General features: G+C 39.0%; 1 protein-coding gene across 1 annotated transcript in view; it reads right to left on the bottom strand.

The window, feature by feature from the left end:
- RNF150 (ring finger protein 150) overlaps positions 1-17,024 on the bottom strand; it is a 249,739-nt gene that overhangs the window by 65,233 nt on the left and 167,482 nt on the right. Inside the window, exons 3-4 of the mRNA XM_029940745.1 lie at positions 8,461-8,532; positions 6,184-6,266 (exon numbers count right to left, since the gene is read on the bottom strand). Coding sequence (XP_029796605.1) covers positions 6,184-6,266; positions 8,461-8,532 — 155 coding nt within the window. The remainder of the gene's footprint in view (positions 1-6,183; positions 6,267-8,460; positions 8,533-17,024) is intronic.

Raw genomic sequence — 17,024 nt, 5'->3', positions numbered from 1 at the left:
GCAGACTATGTAAACAGCAAAAGCTGAACCCAGCAAGCCCGTCAGGCCCTGGCTATACTCCAGATTGGCATTCAGGTCCAAAGGATCAGGGTCTGCCCACCTCTCCACCATTATCCTGGACTCCTACACTGTACATAATCTGTCAATTACAGGTTACCATCAGTTACCTTAGCAATAGAGACATTCTTACCTCTGATTGAAAACTCCTTCAGTAAAGCTTCATGGAAAACAATTAGGCAATTTGAATTCATAATCTCAGAAATAATCTGAAATATCAACTAAGGTCTATACACATAACTATTTATAACAGTGTCATTTATTATAGCGAAAAATGTGTACATGTGGGGGACAGCTTAAATGCCCAGAAACAGTCAAATAAATGATGACATATGAGATACCATATATTATTTGAAAATGATGGTGATAAAGTTTTACAAACATGGAAAATGTCTATGCTAGAAATGACTTAAGGTGACTTAGGAGATGCAGATATTCAAAAAAGTGCCATCAATGCAAAAGGAGAAATTAAAACAAAAAGGGAGACATAAAACAGTCAAGGATAAAGCTAAAAAAATCCCTTTTGGCTAGGGCTGGGCCACAAATTTGGCTCTTGGCCTTCTACTGACAAACAGAAAAAACCTGGGATGGTATCATAATTCATTACACACAGTATAAAAAACATTCCCTTGCTTGGAAGAAGTGTGGTTATTCTGTACATGAACAGCCCTGGCAAAGCTCCGTGAAAGAATAAAATCCTAACAAGAGACACAATGGCAAGTTTCTGAAGATCACTTCTTACAGCAATTCCTGATAAAAGTGCTGGCAATGACTCCAGCCAACTCCGTTCTTCTGGAAGGAGCTACTGTGTAATAGAGCAGGATTTCTGGTTTTCTGTGAACCTACCTTGTTACAGACATACATTCCAGAGAAACAGAAGGGCTGAATTATATTTCAATAAATCTTCCAAAGAATAGCCTTTTTTAAAATCACACTTTTGATACACTTAATGAGTTTAAAGTTGTACTTGCTAAAAAAAGTACCTGGAGTCCAACTAATCTAGCTGGATAATTAAAAGTAGACTTATCAAGATGATTAATTAAGGGGTAGGAGTTGAAGCAGGAAGATGAGTGAGAGAGCTACTAGAGAAAGCCAGGAGAGAATGGATGGCAGTAATGACATTAGTAATGGTAACAGGAGTACTTGTAGTCCTAATCATAATAAGAGTAACATCATATTAGTATTGTAATAAAAGCAACAAGAATAATAATAGCAACAATCGTGATAATAATTATCATTCTTTGTTAGGTTTTAATTTGAATGTGTAAAAACAAATTTTTAGTTGGCCAACTTTAAATTAAATTAGATGCTTTCTTCATTGATGTTTTCTTTATAATAAAAGTTGAGGCTAAATTAATAATACCCTTTACACACACACACACACACACACACACACACACACACACACACACACACCTCCAGACTAGGGGAATGGGGAGTTAATGTTTAATGGTTACAGAGTTTTAGTTTGAGAAAATGAAGTTCTGGAAAAGGACAGTAGTGGTGGTCATACACTAATGTGAGTGTACTTAATCTCATTGAATTATAAACTTAAAAATGGCTAAAAAGGTCAATTTTATGTTATGTATATTTTATCCCCCAACACTTTCCAGAATTATCTGATCTAACAGGTAACCCTGTTCAGGACACAAATGACATCCTGTTATGAAGAACCAGCCTTGGACCCACAGACCACTCACTGACCTTGACTCAGAGGGTGCTCGGGGCAGCCCTGCCCCCTGCTCTCCTTCAAACACTGGAAGGAGGCTTGGAGCTTCAACCCTCAACAGTATAAGCGCAACACTTCCCAATGGGAACTATTTTGGGATAGGTGTTACAACTAAGTTGCTTTCTTTATCCAACCACTGCCCCTGCTCTGAAATATCAAAAGCAAAGAACTCAGTAGACGTATAAGTAGTAGTGACTGCCTCCTACACTGCCCTCCAGAAAACAGTTTACACAATGTGACTACATGAGGGAATTTATTGTATGGAAACTTCGTTTATAAGCAAGGTAAAAGTGGGGGCACACCTACCAAAGATGATGATTTAGTTTGAGAGGATTTTATCTGTAATCCAACTGTGACAACAGGAAGCCAGCAGGGCATGCTGCCTCTATGGGCCACTGCTATATAACCCACTGATATCATCTGTATATGAAAGAGACTGCTTTTGTCTGTGTTCTTCAAGCGGGGTGGGTTGATGAGATGCGAACAGCTCGTCAACAGATTATTACGAAATAAGCTAAAGGGAGCCAGGACACCTTCCTGTTGAACCTCAGGAGAAAATTATGACTGGGCTGTGAAACATCTGGATTCCTGGGAAGCAGGTTCTAAATAAGCACCAACATGCCAGGAGCTTTGGTTGGTTTATTTAATTTAGACTTTGATCAGCTTCTGCCTATAGAGTCAGAGGCCCAAGAAAAGTCAAAATAAGCCCCTAAGAATCCAGAACCATTTCTAACATATTCTTAGAATATTAAGTGAAAAGAGCAGGATGATAAATGATGTGGACAGTAGTATTTCAAACTTGAAAAAAATAGGCACAGCAAATAAAAGCAAGGAAATATATAAAAATATTAGCAGCTGTTACTGTATGAGGGAGTTAGGTAGATAATTAAATATTTATCCATTATACCAATTTTCTATAATGAAGATGTAATAGACAAAGCAAACCATTGTTAGAAAATGTGAAGATACACTTTTTTTCTGTGGAGCCTTTCCGGTGCCTAGCATTGCTTCCTCCAACTTTTTAAAATCCATTTTGCTATTGTTGTTGTATGCATCACTCTGAATTGTTGATTGCTTATTTAAATCCCCATCTCTCTCCTCCACACTAGACTGATTTCCTTTAGGGCAGAGATCATGCCCGAGTCTTCAACTGTGGCACTTCACATCATTCCTGGCACACCATCGCTACAAAATAAATGTCTGTTGTTTCAAAGCATTTAGGACCTTTAAAAATTTTCCTACTTCATAGAAGAGTTCCCAAAGTCAAAGACAATAGTGGAAACTAATATCCTCCTAAATTAATGAAAATGCTGTAGGGAGCCATTAGAGAAAGGAAAGAATTTTATAGACACCTAGGGAAAGGATACATACATTTTTTTAAAAATGGCAGACTTTTGCCCTGCCCAAGGAGGTCAGATTCTCTTTGAGCAGGATGTTTGAAACTGGGTAGCTAAATAGACTGAAATGGGTAACTACTGAAGAAAAGTAGGAACACCATAGGATAAAAGCCATGGAAGATTCTGAGAGCCCAACTTATTCTCTGGACAAGAGAAGACAATAACATTTCAATTAAATGCTTCCATAAAATATCTTCTGTAGCTAAAAATCATAATCACAAGTAAGAACCTGACTCGCCAAAACCAGCCCTAAAGTACACTGTATATGAGGCTCAAACCCAAACCACAACAGTTGGATTTGTCTGACCCTGATGTGCAAGCCTGGCCGGCCCCACAGAGGAGCCTCCTGTGTGCTGGAGAAGGGCCCCTGGGGGAGAAAGAGCGAGGGGGAAAATGGTCAGTGCATGTGTGCAAGACTTAACTTCAGTAATTGCTGTGACTACAAATAAAGAGGGGAGATCATTTATTAATTCATCCTAATTTGTGCAAGGGTTTCCAAAAGACACAAACATGAGAATGACTGAAAAAATCACGGTACAAGAATATCCTGGAGTGATTTGGAAAGATACCCTAAGTGACCACAATAGAGAAGTGATATACCCGGTGTGTCATGAGTTAGGAGGCCACAGAAAAGAGTATAAAAGAAGGAAGACAAAATCTAGATCATTTCTTTTTGAGACTGTTTATACTCCGAGGGGATGCAAAAAATTCTGTGGGTGAGTCATCCTGGAAATAATGGGAGAGTCTATAAAGTTCACAGGCACTAGGGCTTAATCATACCCCAGAGGAAATTATGTAGCAAAAAGCAAATGCCAGTGCAGTTGTTTGATAACATCCATTAGTGCGGAGACTATCTGGCAGAAACAAGCAACAGGCATCAAAATATCTTGGTTTTAAAGTCAGTACAGAAAACACGGATGAGCTCTTCAAAGAGCTGATCTAAGATCAAACAATAAATAACTCTAACCTGTGCTTGGTAATTCTCAATGTATTTTGTTATTTAAAGCAGGGCCCACAATAAGGAAATAAAAGCAGATGGACAGTAAGAAGCTTGAAGCAGAAAGAATCAAGGAATGAGCTGTCAACCAAAATAATAATGTAAAAAGGAAGAGTTTCAGGCCAAACTGAACTGGCCGAGGGCAAGGGCTAGTATAAATATAATTGAAGTTCCTAAAGTTTTATTTATTTATTTATTTTGGAAATATTAAAACACTATTTCCTCGGTTAGTATTTCCAAAAATTATACTGTAAGAGATAGATCTGGAAGAGTGCATGATGGCCATTTAAACACTGCGAAAGCAATGGAATTTGTTGTAATTAAGAACTGAAATCAGCCAAATGTTCCACAACAGGGGCATGGTAAATTGAACTGTGGCACATCTCTGGCTTGCCTATCATGCAGCTTCTAGTTAGTTCTATGTAGTAACATGGAATATACTCATGACAGAGCTCTAAATGAAGAAGTTAGTTTATACAGTACAGATTACAGAGCTACAGTAATGCTATAGTTTTTAAAACAGGTTTTCTTAATTATATTTACATTCTCAAGAAAAAGTTTCAATTTAACTTAAATTTGCTTTGATATTTTTTATTAGTAGTACCCTCACAGAGCTCTGAACACGCTCCAAGCAGAAGCAAAGCACGTTCCTCGCTTCTAACTATGAGGCTTTATAAAACCCTTAGTAAAATACTGCAAGGATAAAACATGCTCAGAGGGGCTCTCTGTAGCTCACTGCCGCCTCCCATTTTTTGCAGTGTTTCTAGAAGTCAGCAAGTAAATACCAAGTATAATGTCTAAAGAGAGAGTTGATATATCCCCTCGTAGGAAGAAACCCACCAAGTGTCCCAATTTACGATTTTGTCGTAGAGACAGTCAAGCATCTATGCGCTAAGGAAAGCGAAGGAACCCCCAGGGAAGCCTGTGGCGAGGGCCAGCATGTGCATGTTCTCCAGACCCTCTCCTGACGATCCATGTGCCTAAAAGCATTTCAGGAGAGGCCCACTCCCCTTGGGAGTTTCTGTATTTATTTGCATATCCTGTCCTTTTTTGGACACTTCTTTGTCATTTTAGGATTATTAGACTAATTCCTTTACAGGTATATTTTATTTCTTTTGTATTTCTAAAAAATAGTTCTTAAAGGTGCCCTAATTTATATCTTTGTGTATTTTATCTACTTATTTACTTAAATATTCTTAAGCATTTTTAAAACTAATCTTTCTAAGTGAAGAATCTTTCCTCAAGGGATAATTTCTTATTTCTAGGGTACTTCACAGATGCAACAACAACACTACAAAAGGTGTGCAATTATAGGAAGACAGCTTTTATGCAACTTTAAAGTATTTGATTTTATTGAAGTATTTAAACTTATTTAATTCCAACCATATAAAAATTCAAATACCTTAACAGTGAATTTCAATTAGATTCGTTGGCATCCCCTCCCAAATTCTAGAAGTTTTGGGGTGACTGTCACATTTCCTTCCTGCTGGTAAAACCAAAATCCAAAAAAACCCACCAAAACCCAAAACAAAAGAAATGGAATTTGCCTTTGGCTTCCCAGGCACTGTTGACCATATACTGGCTGTTGATCACTTCATGAGTATTCCTAGCATATTTTTAAGAGTTCATTAGTTAAGTTAAAACAGCACTTGTGAAAGTGGGAACTGATTCTAAATATCACAGTTTTGTTGTCGTAGGAAACTCATACTTGGCGCCACATCACCAAATTCTGTATCACTAGGTTCTAATGCATAGCAGTACCCATCCTTCCGTGCAAGGAAGACCAGAAAAATATTTATTTCACAAGGAAAAAACGTTTTCAAGAGGAAAGGTCACACAGAAAGAACAAGCTTTTTGATGGTTTGATACGTAAGCCCGGACACAGCTGGGCGGACTGGCCTCGCTGGGCTGGGCCAAGCAGGTCGGGCCAGTGAGGCCGGCAGGCACCCCGCACGCACCCCGCACGCACGCACACCCCGTTCAGAAGCGGCCCAGTGACTCACCGGCAGGGCAAGATCCGCACAACGTCATTGGGCTTGTACCCTTCAATGCAAACTGCGCAGTTATCAAAATCGGGCTCTGTTTCCTGCAACAGAGAAAATACAAATGAGCTTGCTTGTGTGGCTTCCACTCTTGTGGAAGTACCCAACAGGCCAGGAGAGCTTGCCTGGAGCAAGGCTTTCCACAGTCCTGCTGCTGTTTTCTTAATCAATAAGCGGCGGTATATTGGCTCAGTTTCCATTCTTCCAACCTCTACTTTTTGTTTCTGGGTTCCACTGCAAGTGCTTTTGTGAGGGAACAGTTTTTTAATGCATCGTTACTAGTAATGCTATTTATTATAATTGTGAGAAAGCAATTTTTAAAAATACCATTACTAAGATTGCTGTTTATTATAATTAGAGGTGACATCAAAATCTCAAGGATGAGAAATACTGTTTGTGGAGAATTGTATGAACGATATTTAATCTATCACCTCCCTGGGAAGCTTATGTATACAACTCTAGAAAATGGTTTGAACTTTTTATTCAAGCATATAAATCTCTTTCAAAACCCTCTAATATATTACTTATGTGGTAGACCCTGTTCTTTTATGTTCTGCTTGAGGAGAAAAGGTGATGAAAAAATATACTTTAAGTTTGGTAATGAATTAAATGAATTTCATCTTATTAAGCTCAATAGCATTTTTATATAGTTGAAAAACAGCAGCATGCAGCGAGACAAATCAGTTATTCAGACTACAAGACAATACACCGTATGTATGTAGAGTTGAGAGTCCCTAGCAATGCCCTAAGCAGCCCCAAATACAATGTACTGCAATCCACTGCTCTACAATTATTTTCTGGGGAGAACAGAGACCGTTAGAGGTCTGTGGGCCTGGACTGTAATGTTTTATTGGTCCTCCTCAAGATAGGCTTTGCTTTTGATATGGTTATTGCAGCATTATTGATAATAGCCAACATACGGAAGCAACCAAAGTATCCATTGATAGATGTCTGGATAAAGAAGATGTGCCATACACACACACACACACACACACACACACACACACACACACACACACTGGAATAATACTCAGTTATAAAAAAAAGAATGAAATCTTGCCATTTGTGGTAGCATGGACGGATCTAGAGAATATAATGCTAAGCGAAATAAGTCAGAGAAAGACAAATACTATATGATTTTACTCATATATGGAATTTAAGAAATAAATGAATAAAGAAAAAAAGGAAACAAACAAACAAAACCTAAACTCTTAAATACAGAGGACAAACTGGGGGTTGCCAATGGGGAAGTGGGTAGAGATGAGTGAAATAGATAAAGGTGATTAGGAGTATGTAGAGAATTGTTGGATCATTATGTCGCATACCTGAAACTACTATATAACATTGTATGTTAATTATATGTGAATTAAAACAATATATGCTTGGGGCGCCTGGGTGACTCAGTTGGTTGAGTGTCCAACTTCAGCTCAGGTCATGATCTGGCAGTTTGTGAGTTCAAGCCCAGCGTTGGGCTCTGTGCTGACAGCTCGGAGCCTGGAGCCTGCTTTGAATTCTGTGTCTCTCCTTCTCTCTGGCCCTCCCATGCTCATGCTCTGTCTCTCTCTTTCTCTCAATAATAAATGAACATTAAAAATTAAAAAAAACTACATGCTTTGCTCTTGGCTTTATGTCATCATTCTATAGCAAGGGAGGCTGCTGCAATAACTCTGGGGTTCCAGATGTTAGATTTCAGAGGGAATGAGTGTGATTTCTGTATCAACTGCAGACATCAGCGGAAGACATCACTCATCATATAACGCTGTCCTCCTTGCAAGGATTTATGGACAAATTTTCTCAAGTCGGAACACCAGGAACTACCATTTGGTTTTTACCTTGTGGGACACCTGGATAAGGTAATTAGATATGGCTTGAATAGTTTTTCCTTTTTGGCACTGGCTGCTAGAAAGCCCCAATCTAAATTTGGGCTCCATTTCTGTTACACATTTCAGGTAATATATTTGTGCACAAGTTCCATCCTACCTTCATCTATTTTTCCTACACTTACCTTTTAATTTCTTATATTTTCTGTCCAACTTTGTTGTTCTATTACATGTATTTTATACACGTCTTTAAATTATGTTTAATAAAGATGGGTATAATGACAGACTTACAGGAGACTTACTGTCATGTATTCCCCTTTTCCCACCCTTCCCTTTCTTCTACTGTGGCTGCCAGAAAAGAAAAAAAAGTCGGGAACTTTTTAAAATAGCCCCTCACCAAAAAGAAAAGAGCCGTTACCTTGTCACCCTTCTTGATGGTTCTGACCTGGAGCTTGCTGATGGCTTTCTTGGCTGCATCTCCCAGTCGGCGCTGAAAAACCAAAAGCTGCTTGTGAGCAATAAAGATGTGTAATTCTTGACTTCGTTTCTGGTGGCATTTAGTAAGGCAGGGCAGCTATCTCTGAACTCATACGCAGGTGGCATGAGTGTTAGTAACGGCTGAGAGTGGGGCAGTCCTATCTGCGCAGAGTGGTGCTAGGAACTGAGTCTATGAAAGAGCTCCGTCACTGGGAGACGCTCTTCACGCGCAATGGTAAGCAAGCGGTAAATGACATGGGAAAACCCCGCACCGGGGGGACTCCAGCTCGGGGTACAGTTGTGCAGACCAGCATACACACACCTAAGCCCGGGAATTTGCCACTCTCGCCATTTAACTGGTGACAAGGAGATAGCCGATCTGGAGTAGCTGGAATAAACTTCATTTTCTTTGCACAAATCGGGGTTTATTGTTTGTGTATTTCTTTCAATTTGGAATTTTAAGATAGAACTAGCCTGTTCCATCACATTCTTACACGCCAATTTCACTTCCTCCACGTGTGTTTAAGAGTGGGTATGCATATAGGAAAATTCATAAAACATACATGGTCAGCTTGAATAATTATAGAGTAAACACCTGTGTAACCTCCATAACTCATGGCAAATAATATATGATGACCCTTTTCTTCTTTTTTTGATAGGGAAAGTTGCTATCCTAGTAAGCCCTGCAATAATGCAATGATAGTGCAGTGAGGAGGAAGGAGAGAAGAGGAGGGAGTGGGTGGTGAGAGAATTAAGTTTCAATCTGTCAAGCTGATTTGCTTGTGTGTGCGTGTGAGTTTTCTAAATGTAGCATCTCCTTCTTAGGTATGTGTACTACTATCCAGTAATAGATGTGTATTTGCAGCAGTGAAACATTATTTGAAGGACTATAATAAATAAGACATTTAAAAAGAATAATCACTTGCTTTCACTAATATTTTTTTTTCTTTTGGAAATAACATTCAAGCTTCTTTCTTTAAAATTGTGAACATGTATTAGCGAATAGTTAACATATTCTAGGTACCATGCTAAAGCTTTATATGTAATATCACCTTCGTTCTTATAATAACCTTCTGAAAAAAATAGTATTTTATAGAAAGAACCAAGACTTACAGAGCTTAAGTAAATAGTATATCAGAGTCAATGAAAGGTCAGTCAGAATTTGAATTAATTAAGTTTGACTATCAAGCCAAAGCTAAACTACCACTCTTATTATTCACTAAACCACCCAATCAACAGCCACCCAATCAGCCAGCCAGCTAACCTATCAATCAGCCAGCCTGCCAATCAACTGACATTTAGCCACCCAGCCATCCAACCAATACCTAACAAGCTAGCTGGCCAGCCAACATACCAATCAGTTGGCAGCCAACCAATATCTGGTCAGCCAGCAAATCAGTCAACTAGCCATTAAGCCAGCAAGCCAAGCAACTAACCAACCCAAATCTATTGAATATTTATCAATATGGCACTTCCTCAAGCATACAGCAGTAAATACGTAGAAGAGAGGTGTTCTCCTTGTCAATTCATATTCCCTTTTATGTTTTGCCCTTAGTTTCTAAAATGATTACCAGCATTTTTAACAGAAAAGTAAGTTTGGTTGTTACCGAAACGCAGACCTTCATACATTTGATATTTATGCATAAGTCCATGAGTAGTTAGTAAACTAAGGTAGCAGGAAAAACAAGGAGAGTTTATAATGATAAATAACATTGTGGGGGGCACACTGAGTGAAAGGGAAATATACTGAGATGAATGAAACAGGATGGAACTCTCTGTCCTCTCTTCCTCCTCTAATTTTCGGATTTACAATCCTTTGATCTTAACTCAGGCCACTTCTTTGGGGAGCTCTTCATCCACATCTCCCAGGAGAGAAGATGCTTCTCGTCTGTACCTTACAGAACCTGTCCTCTCTGCCTCACAACACGGTCATAACATTTGCTATGTGACATTTGTTTTTATGACCTATCCCTGTTACATTTCCCTCATATAAAGGCCTTCAGGGCAAGACTGTATTCATTTTTGCTTCCCATTGTGTCCCAGCACCTAGAATAAAGCTGCCTTTGATAACTGACAATCACTCCCCATGTATTCTGGATTACTGATTTTGTCCCAGACACAGCTCTGGGTTTTAGAGACAATGGTAGTAAAAGGGGGCACCTGGAAGGCTCAGTTGGTAGGGCACGTGACTCTTGATGTTGGGGTTGTGAGTTTGAGCCCTATTATGGGGGTAGGGAATAGCTTAAAAAATTAAAAATCTCAAAAAATGGTAGTTAAAAAACATATAAATTCCTGCTCTTTCTAGTTTATAATCTAGTGGAAACTCCATAACTGTTTGATGAGTGAATTAAAATCTTAAACTACAAGATTTTTTTTAAAGCATGAGACACCATCTGTGAAATTTAGCCACATAACAGGAAAATTAATAGACAAACTATAAGCAATATATGTGGCAAGCTAAGCAAAGCTGTGATCCTGACTGGCAAAATCAGTTTCAACCAAGAGCTGCTTTTCACTGAAAAAGCCTGGAGCAGGAATTGAAAGGAATTGAGGAAAGGCTACTAGTTACTAGAAGTGAGTGTAACAAACCTATAGGATATTTACATTTAGAATAAAAAATGTGGACCCAAATAAACAAAGGTTGATTGTTTTTCATTCAAGAGCTCAGATACTTTTGCAATTGTGTTCATGCGTATTACATAATATCTGGTCCCAACAGGATCACATCGATTGCTTTTTATTTTCAAAGGCCAAGCAGAGCAATTAAGTGGCAAGTATCATTTTCAAACGACAGTCCCAGATTATACTCAAAGAAACCAGAATTATTTTTTTAAAACTCAACCTTATTTAAAGCAATTCCTTTACAAATTTTTCATAAATTGTTGAAATTTAAAACATAACTACGTACAATCTTTTCATAGTATAAGCCTGCTAATGAAGAGGATAAAATTGCTTTTGGTGGGAATCACATTTTGTTTAACTGGGGTTCAGAGATAGCGTTCCTGAGCATCACAATGAGTTGTTGATCTGCACTGAGGATTTATGTACTATACTGAGTATACTGTTTTATATGCATAATTCTTTTTTTATTTTTTAATGTTTATTTGTTCTTGAGAGAGAGAGAGAGAGAGTGTGAGAGCACGAGTGGCGGAGAAGCAGAGAAAGAGGGAGACACAGAATTTGAAGCAGGCCTCAGGCTCCAAGCTGTCCACACAGAGCCCTGTATGGGGCTCGAACCCATGAACTATGAGATCATGACTTGAGCAGAAGTCTGGTGCTTAATAGACTGAGCCACCCAGGTGCCCCTATATGCATAATTCTGTGTGATGAGATTACAAGGGAAGAATAGTGAAATATAGAGCATAACCTCCATTCTCATGGAATTTATAATCTATTCGTAAAATTACCAATCCAGTGGGAGAGCAACCTTAATAAATATAGTATAATATTACTGCTTTAGGAAAGAGATGAAATAGTTCATTACAAGCACCAGATCTGACACTTTATACAGTTCTGAAGACGGATACCTATAAAAATGTGAAGCTAGGCATGTCTTTTTATTAGAAAGTCTGTAATATGGCTTATGCTCAGTTTATACACAGTATTCATTTTTTTCATCTTAATTGTCTTTTTATTCTTTATTTCATTATATAATAGTTACTTCCTTTGACACAGCCCAAAAGAAATGTTGCTTTTTAAAAATGTTTTTATGTTAATCACCCAGTGCTCATCACAGCAAGTGCGCTCCTTCCTCCCCATCACCTACTTCACCCATTCTCCCCACCCAGCTCCCCTGTGGTAACTATCAGTTTGTTGTCTATGTTAAGAGGCTGATTCTTGCTTTGTCCCTCTCTGTCTCTCCTTTTTTCCCTTTGCTCATTTATTTTGTTTCTTAAATTCCACATGAGTGAAATAATATAGTATTTGTCTTTCTCTGATTTATTTCACTTAGTAGAATATTCTCTAGCTCCATCATGTCACTGCAAATGGCAAGATTTCCTTTTATGTGGCTGAATAATATTCCATTCTCTGTATATGCCACATCTCCTTTGTCCTCGATGGATACTTGTGCTGCCTCCATATCCTGGCTATTGTAAAGAATGCTGCTATAAACATAGTGGTGCATGTGTCCCTTTGAACTAGTGCTTTTGTATTATTTGTATAAATGCCTAGTGGTGTGATTACTAGATTGTAGGGCAGTTCTATTTTTAATTTTTTGAGGAATGTCCAGACTGTTTTCCACAGTGGCTCCACCAAGTTTGCATTCCACCAACAATGCACAAGGGTTCCTTTTTCTCCACATCCTCACCAATATCTGTTGTTTCTTGCCCTTTTTGTATTAGCCATTCTGACAGATGTGAGGTAATGATCTCATTGTAGTTTTAACTGGCATTTCCTGGATGATCAGTGATGATAGAATTTATTCATGTGTCTGTTGGTCATCTGTATGTTTTCTCTGAAGAAGTGTCTGTTCATGTCTTCTGCCATTTAAAAAAATGTTCATTTATTTTGAGACAGAGCATTCATACATATGGGAGAAGGACAAAGAGAGAAGGAGAAAGAGAGAATCCCAAGCAGGCTCTGTGCTGTCAGTGCAGAGCCCAATGCAGGGCTCAACCTCATGGACTGTGAGATCATGACCTGAGCTGAAATCAAGAGCACGATGCTTAACCAACTGAGCCATCCAGGCACTCCTCTTCGGCTCACTTTTAAATTGTATTATTTGTTTTATGGGTTTTGGGTTTTATAAGTTCTTTATATATTTTTGATACTAACCCTTTATCAAATACATCATTTGCAAACATCTTCTCCCATTCTGTAGGTTGCCTTTTCGTTTCACTGATTATTTCCTTCAATGTGCAAAAGCTTTTTACTTTAATGTAGTTCCAATAGTGTTTGTTTTTTGTTTCCCTTGCCTCTGGGGACCTATCTAGAAAAAAGTTGGCAAGGCTGATATCAGAGAAGTTACTACCTATGTTCTAAGATTTTTATGATTTCAGGTCTCATGTTTAGGTCTTTAGTACATTTTGAATTCCTTATGGTCTGTATGGGTCTTTTCTTTCCACTCAATAAGTCCCCTTTAATATTTTCTGCAGGGCTGGTTTCGTGGTCACAATTTCCTTTAGTTTTTATTTGGGAAATTCTTTGTCTTTCCTTCTACTCTGAATGATAGCCTTACTGGGTAGTATTCTTGGCTACTAGTTTTTCTTATTCAGCACTTTGAATATATCATGCCACTCATTTCTTTCTGGCTTGGAAAGTTTCTGCTGGAAAATACCAAGATAGCCTTACAGGGTTTCCTTTGTATATAACCGTCTTCTTTTGTCTTGCTGCTTTTAATATTTTTTTCTTTACTACTATATTTTACCATTTTAATGACAATATGCCTTGGTGTGGATCTGCCTTTGTTGATTTTGTTGGCAGTTCTCTGCACTTCTTGGATTTGGATACCTGTTTCCTTCCCTGGATTAGGAAAGTTTTCAGATATTATTTCCTCCAAATTCTCTGCCCCCTTTTCTCTCTCTTCTTTTTCTGGTATTCCTATAATATGAATGTTATCATGTTTGATGGAATCACTGAGTTCTCTAAGTCTATTTTCATTTTTCCTAATTCTCTTTTCTTTTGTTAAGCTTGATTACTTTCCGTAATTGCCTACTAGGCCATTAATTCATTCTCTGCTTCTTCCAGCCTGCTGTTCATTCCATCAAGCATGTTTCTCATTTTGTTTATTGAGCCCTTTCTCTCTGCTAAGTATTCCTTATCTCTGTATTAATGGTCTCACTGTTGTCCTCCACTTGTTTCTCAAGTCCAGTATCCTTATGATCCCTGCTTTAAATTCTCATTCACGCAGGTCACTTATATCTGTTTCAATTAGATCTCTAGCTGTGGCCTTGTCTGTTCTTCATTTGGAACAAACTCCTCTGTCTTTTCATTTTATCTAAGTCTCTGTGCATTTTCTCTGTGTTAGGAAAGTGGCTGTGTCTCCTATTCTTGAGGGTAATGGCTTTATGAAGAAGGGGTCCTACAGTGCCCTGCAGTATTGTGTCCCATTCCCTAGGGCCTAATGCTTCCAGGAGTGTCTCCCATGTGTACTGTGTGCACCTGGCTGTTGTGTCCTGGCCACTTTTTCCTTCGGTCCAGTTGTCTGCAGAGGCTCTCTTTCCCTGTTGTGGGCAGTGTTGGTATCTGACCTGAACGGGGCACATTTTAACGATGTGCGCTCTAGTTTGCTTGTGAAATGAGACCTGTCATCACTGTCACAGAAATGAAGGCCTTGCACAACCCAGTTTAGGAGACATGGTATTGGCCAGGGTTTGGGCCAGTCTCATGGGGAGGGGGCCTGATGCACTGGGACTGAGACAACTGTCACTGAGAAGAGCAGTTCCACCAGCGCACAGTGGGGTTGGGTTTGGTGTAAGCAACTTAGGCAACCAGGGTCTATGCTGCATTACTTTCTGCAGGTGGCCGTTATTTATGCTGGGGGACAAGGAGGGAAATGTTCCCACTAGTGTTCCTTTGTTCCTGGAGGGGTCTTTCCTTGAATGTGACATGCTCCAACATGAAGTACCCTCTGCTGTGCGCCCCAGGCCCTGCTCAGATCAGTTTCCGTCTGTATGTCCTCAGGCTGTTTGCTCTGCCTTTTCTCCAATAGCAGCCCCAGTGTCCTTTAAGCTCTCCCCGAGCCAAGCACGCTGACCTTTAAAACTCCAGGCTTTAAGCCTCACTAGTTGCAAGAGCTCATGAAATTCAGGCCCTGTTTTCCAGGCTAATTGCTACGGGGATTTGTTTTTTCCATGTGTCCCCATATGTTAGTCTGTCTTTCACCCTTCTCCTTGACCATGGCTCCCTTCTTACCGTGGTGGCCAAAATCTGCTTCTCCCCCAAACCACGTCTCCACACTGACTACCTTCTTCGATGTGGCTTCTTCCCTACCTTTAGTTGTAAAGTTTGTTCTTTCAGTCTTCAGATTGATTTCTGGGGTATTCAGGATGATTTGATAAGTATCTTATCAAATAAGTATTTGTGGGATGAGGTAAGTGTAGGATCCTCCTACTCTGCTGCCATCTTCTCCTCCAGTCCTCTAAAACAATTTTTTATTTTTTTACTGTTTTTATTTATTTTAGAGAGAGAGAGGGACAGCATGAGCAGGGGAAGGACAGAGAGAGAGGGAGACACAGAATCCGAAGCAGGCTCCAGGCTCTGAGCTGGCTGTCAGCACAGAGCCTGATGCGGGGCTTGAACCCACAAACTGTGAGATCATAACCTGAGCCGAAGCCAGACGCTTAACAGACTGAGCCACCCAGGTGCCCCCTAAAACAATTCTTTAGCAAATGAAATATGCCCTTCTTAAATTGAGCATACAAGGTAAGTTCAAAGACTACTTTAAAATTTGGTCATGCACTTAACTTTATTTTTGGCTATATCTGAATAAAGATGAGGTGTATTTAAAAAACTTCCCCTTTCTCTCTTCCAGAAAAAGCCATTTTCATGCCCTTTTAAAGGAAAATGCAAGCTGCCTTTATTTAAAAAAAAAAGTGTCTATTCAGGAATGGACATTGGACATTAAAGAATCAGAGAATATGGCAAACAGCAGAGGTAATGGTTAAGGAATTAGACAAATTCCATTTCTGGCATTCTGATGGCCAAGGGCTGATGAGGTTAAAGAAGTTCAGCGAAGGACAAAGTCATGTGGGAAATGGGATTCCCGAAGTAGCAGAATTAACAAATGGAGAAGAGTAATAAAAAAAAATAACCAAGTCCTCTTAAACATCAGGACTATGAGTCCTTCCTCCCTGGAAGCCCCAAGATACGAAATGCTTCACAAAAGGTAGGAAGACATGTTTTCTGTAATTATTCTGAGAAATGGTATAATGACATTCCTTTTCTTTTCTATTTCCTATGGAGTTCCTTGAGTCAAACCTCATTCCATATGTCACTGAGAGAAAATACACATATACCTCTTTGGAAGAGGAAAAGGATAGCATTTGGCAGAGGCTGAGGGAGCATATAAAAGTCTGTCCCACCAATGAGGACAAGATACTCCTGATTCCTGAAGAATACACAAAAATCACCTTCTGTGATCCTCTGATAATTGTGCAACCATGTAGTGCTAGATTTATAAAACAGATTAACAAAATAATGGAAAAGGCACCATAACGTTTTAAAAACGCTATGACCGCTTCCACACAGTCAAATTTAGTTAGCATGTGGATGTCTGTGTTTCTTTATAAGTGATATGAATATCACCCACAAAAATACTGACTTCTGAATTCAAGAAAACACTGTCCCACTTTCAACAACTTTTAAACTAGTATTATTGGATTTCCAAAAGACAAAACTAATGAGATCATGAATAAAATGTCAACATTCCTAATAATATGGCCCAAACAAAGCAGCTGCTTTTGTAATTGGTTCCTCTGTCTCTGGGTGTTTGTTTGTTTGTTTGTTGTTGTTGTTGTTGTTTTTAATGCGCCAACTATAAATGAGAGGGAAAACTATAGGCCC

This window comes from Suricata suricatta, chromosome 1 (assembly GCF_006229205.1).
Source record: "Suricata suricatta isolate VVHF042 chromosome 1, meerkat_22Aug2017_6uvM2_HiC, whole genome shotgun sequence".
Classification (NCBI taxonomy): domain Eukaryota; kingdom Metazoa; phylum Chordata; class Mammalia; order Carnivora; family Herpestidae; genus Suricata; species Suricata suricatta.
The sequence above is the reverse complement of the archived record's forward strand: the minus strand, read 5'-3'. Positions and strand labels throughout refer to the sequence as shown.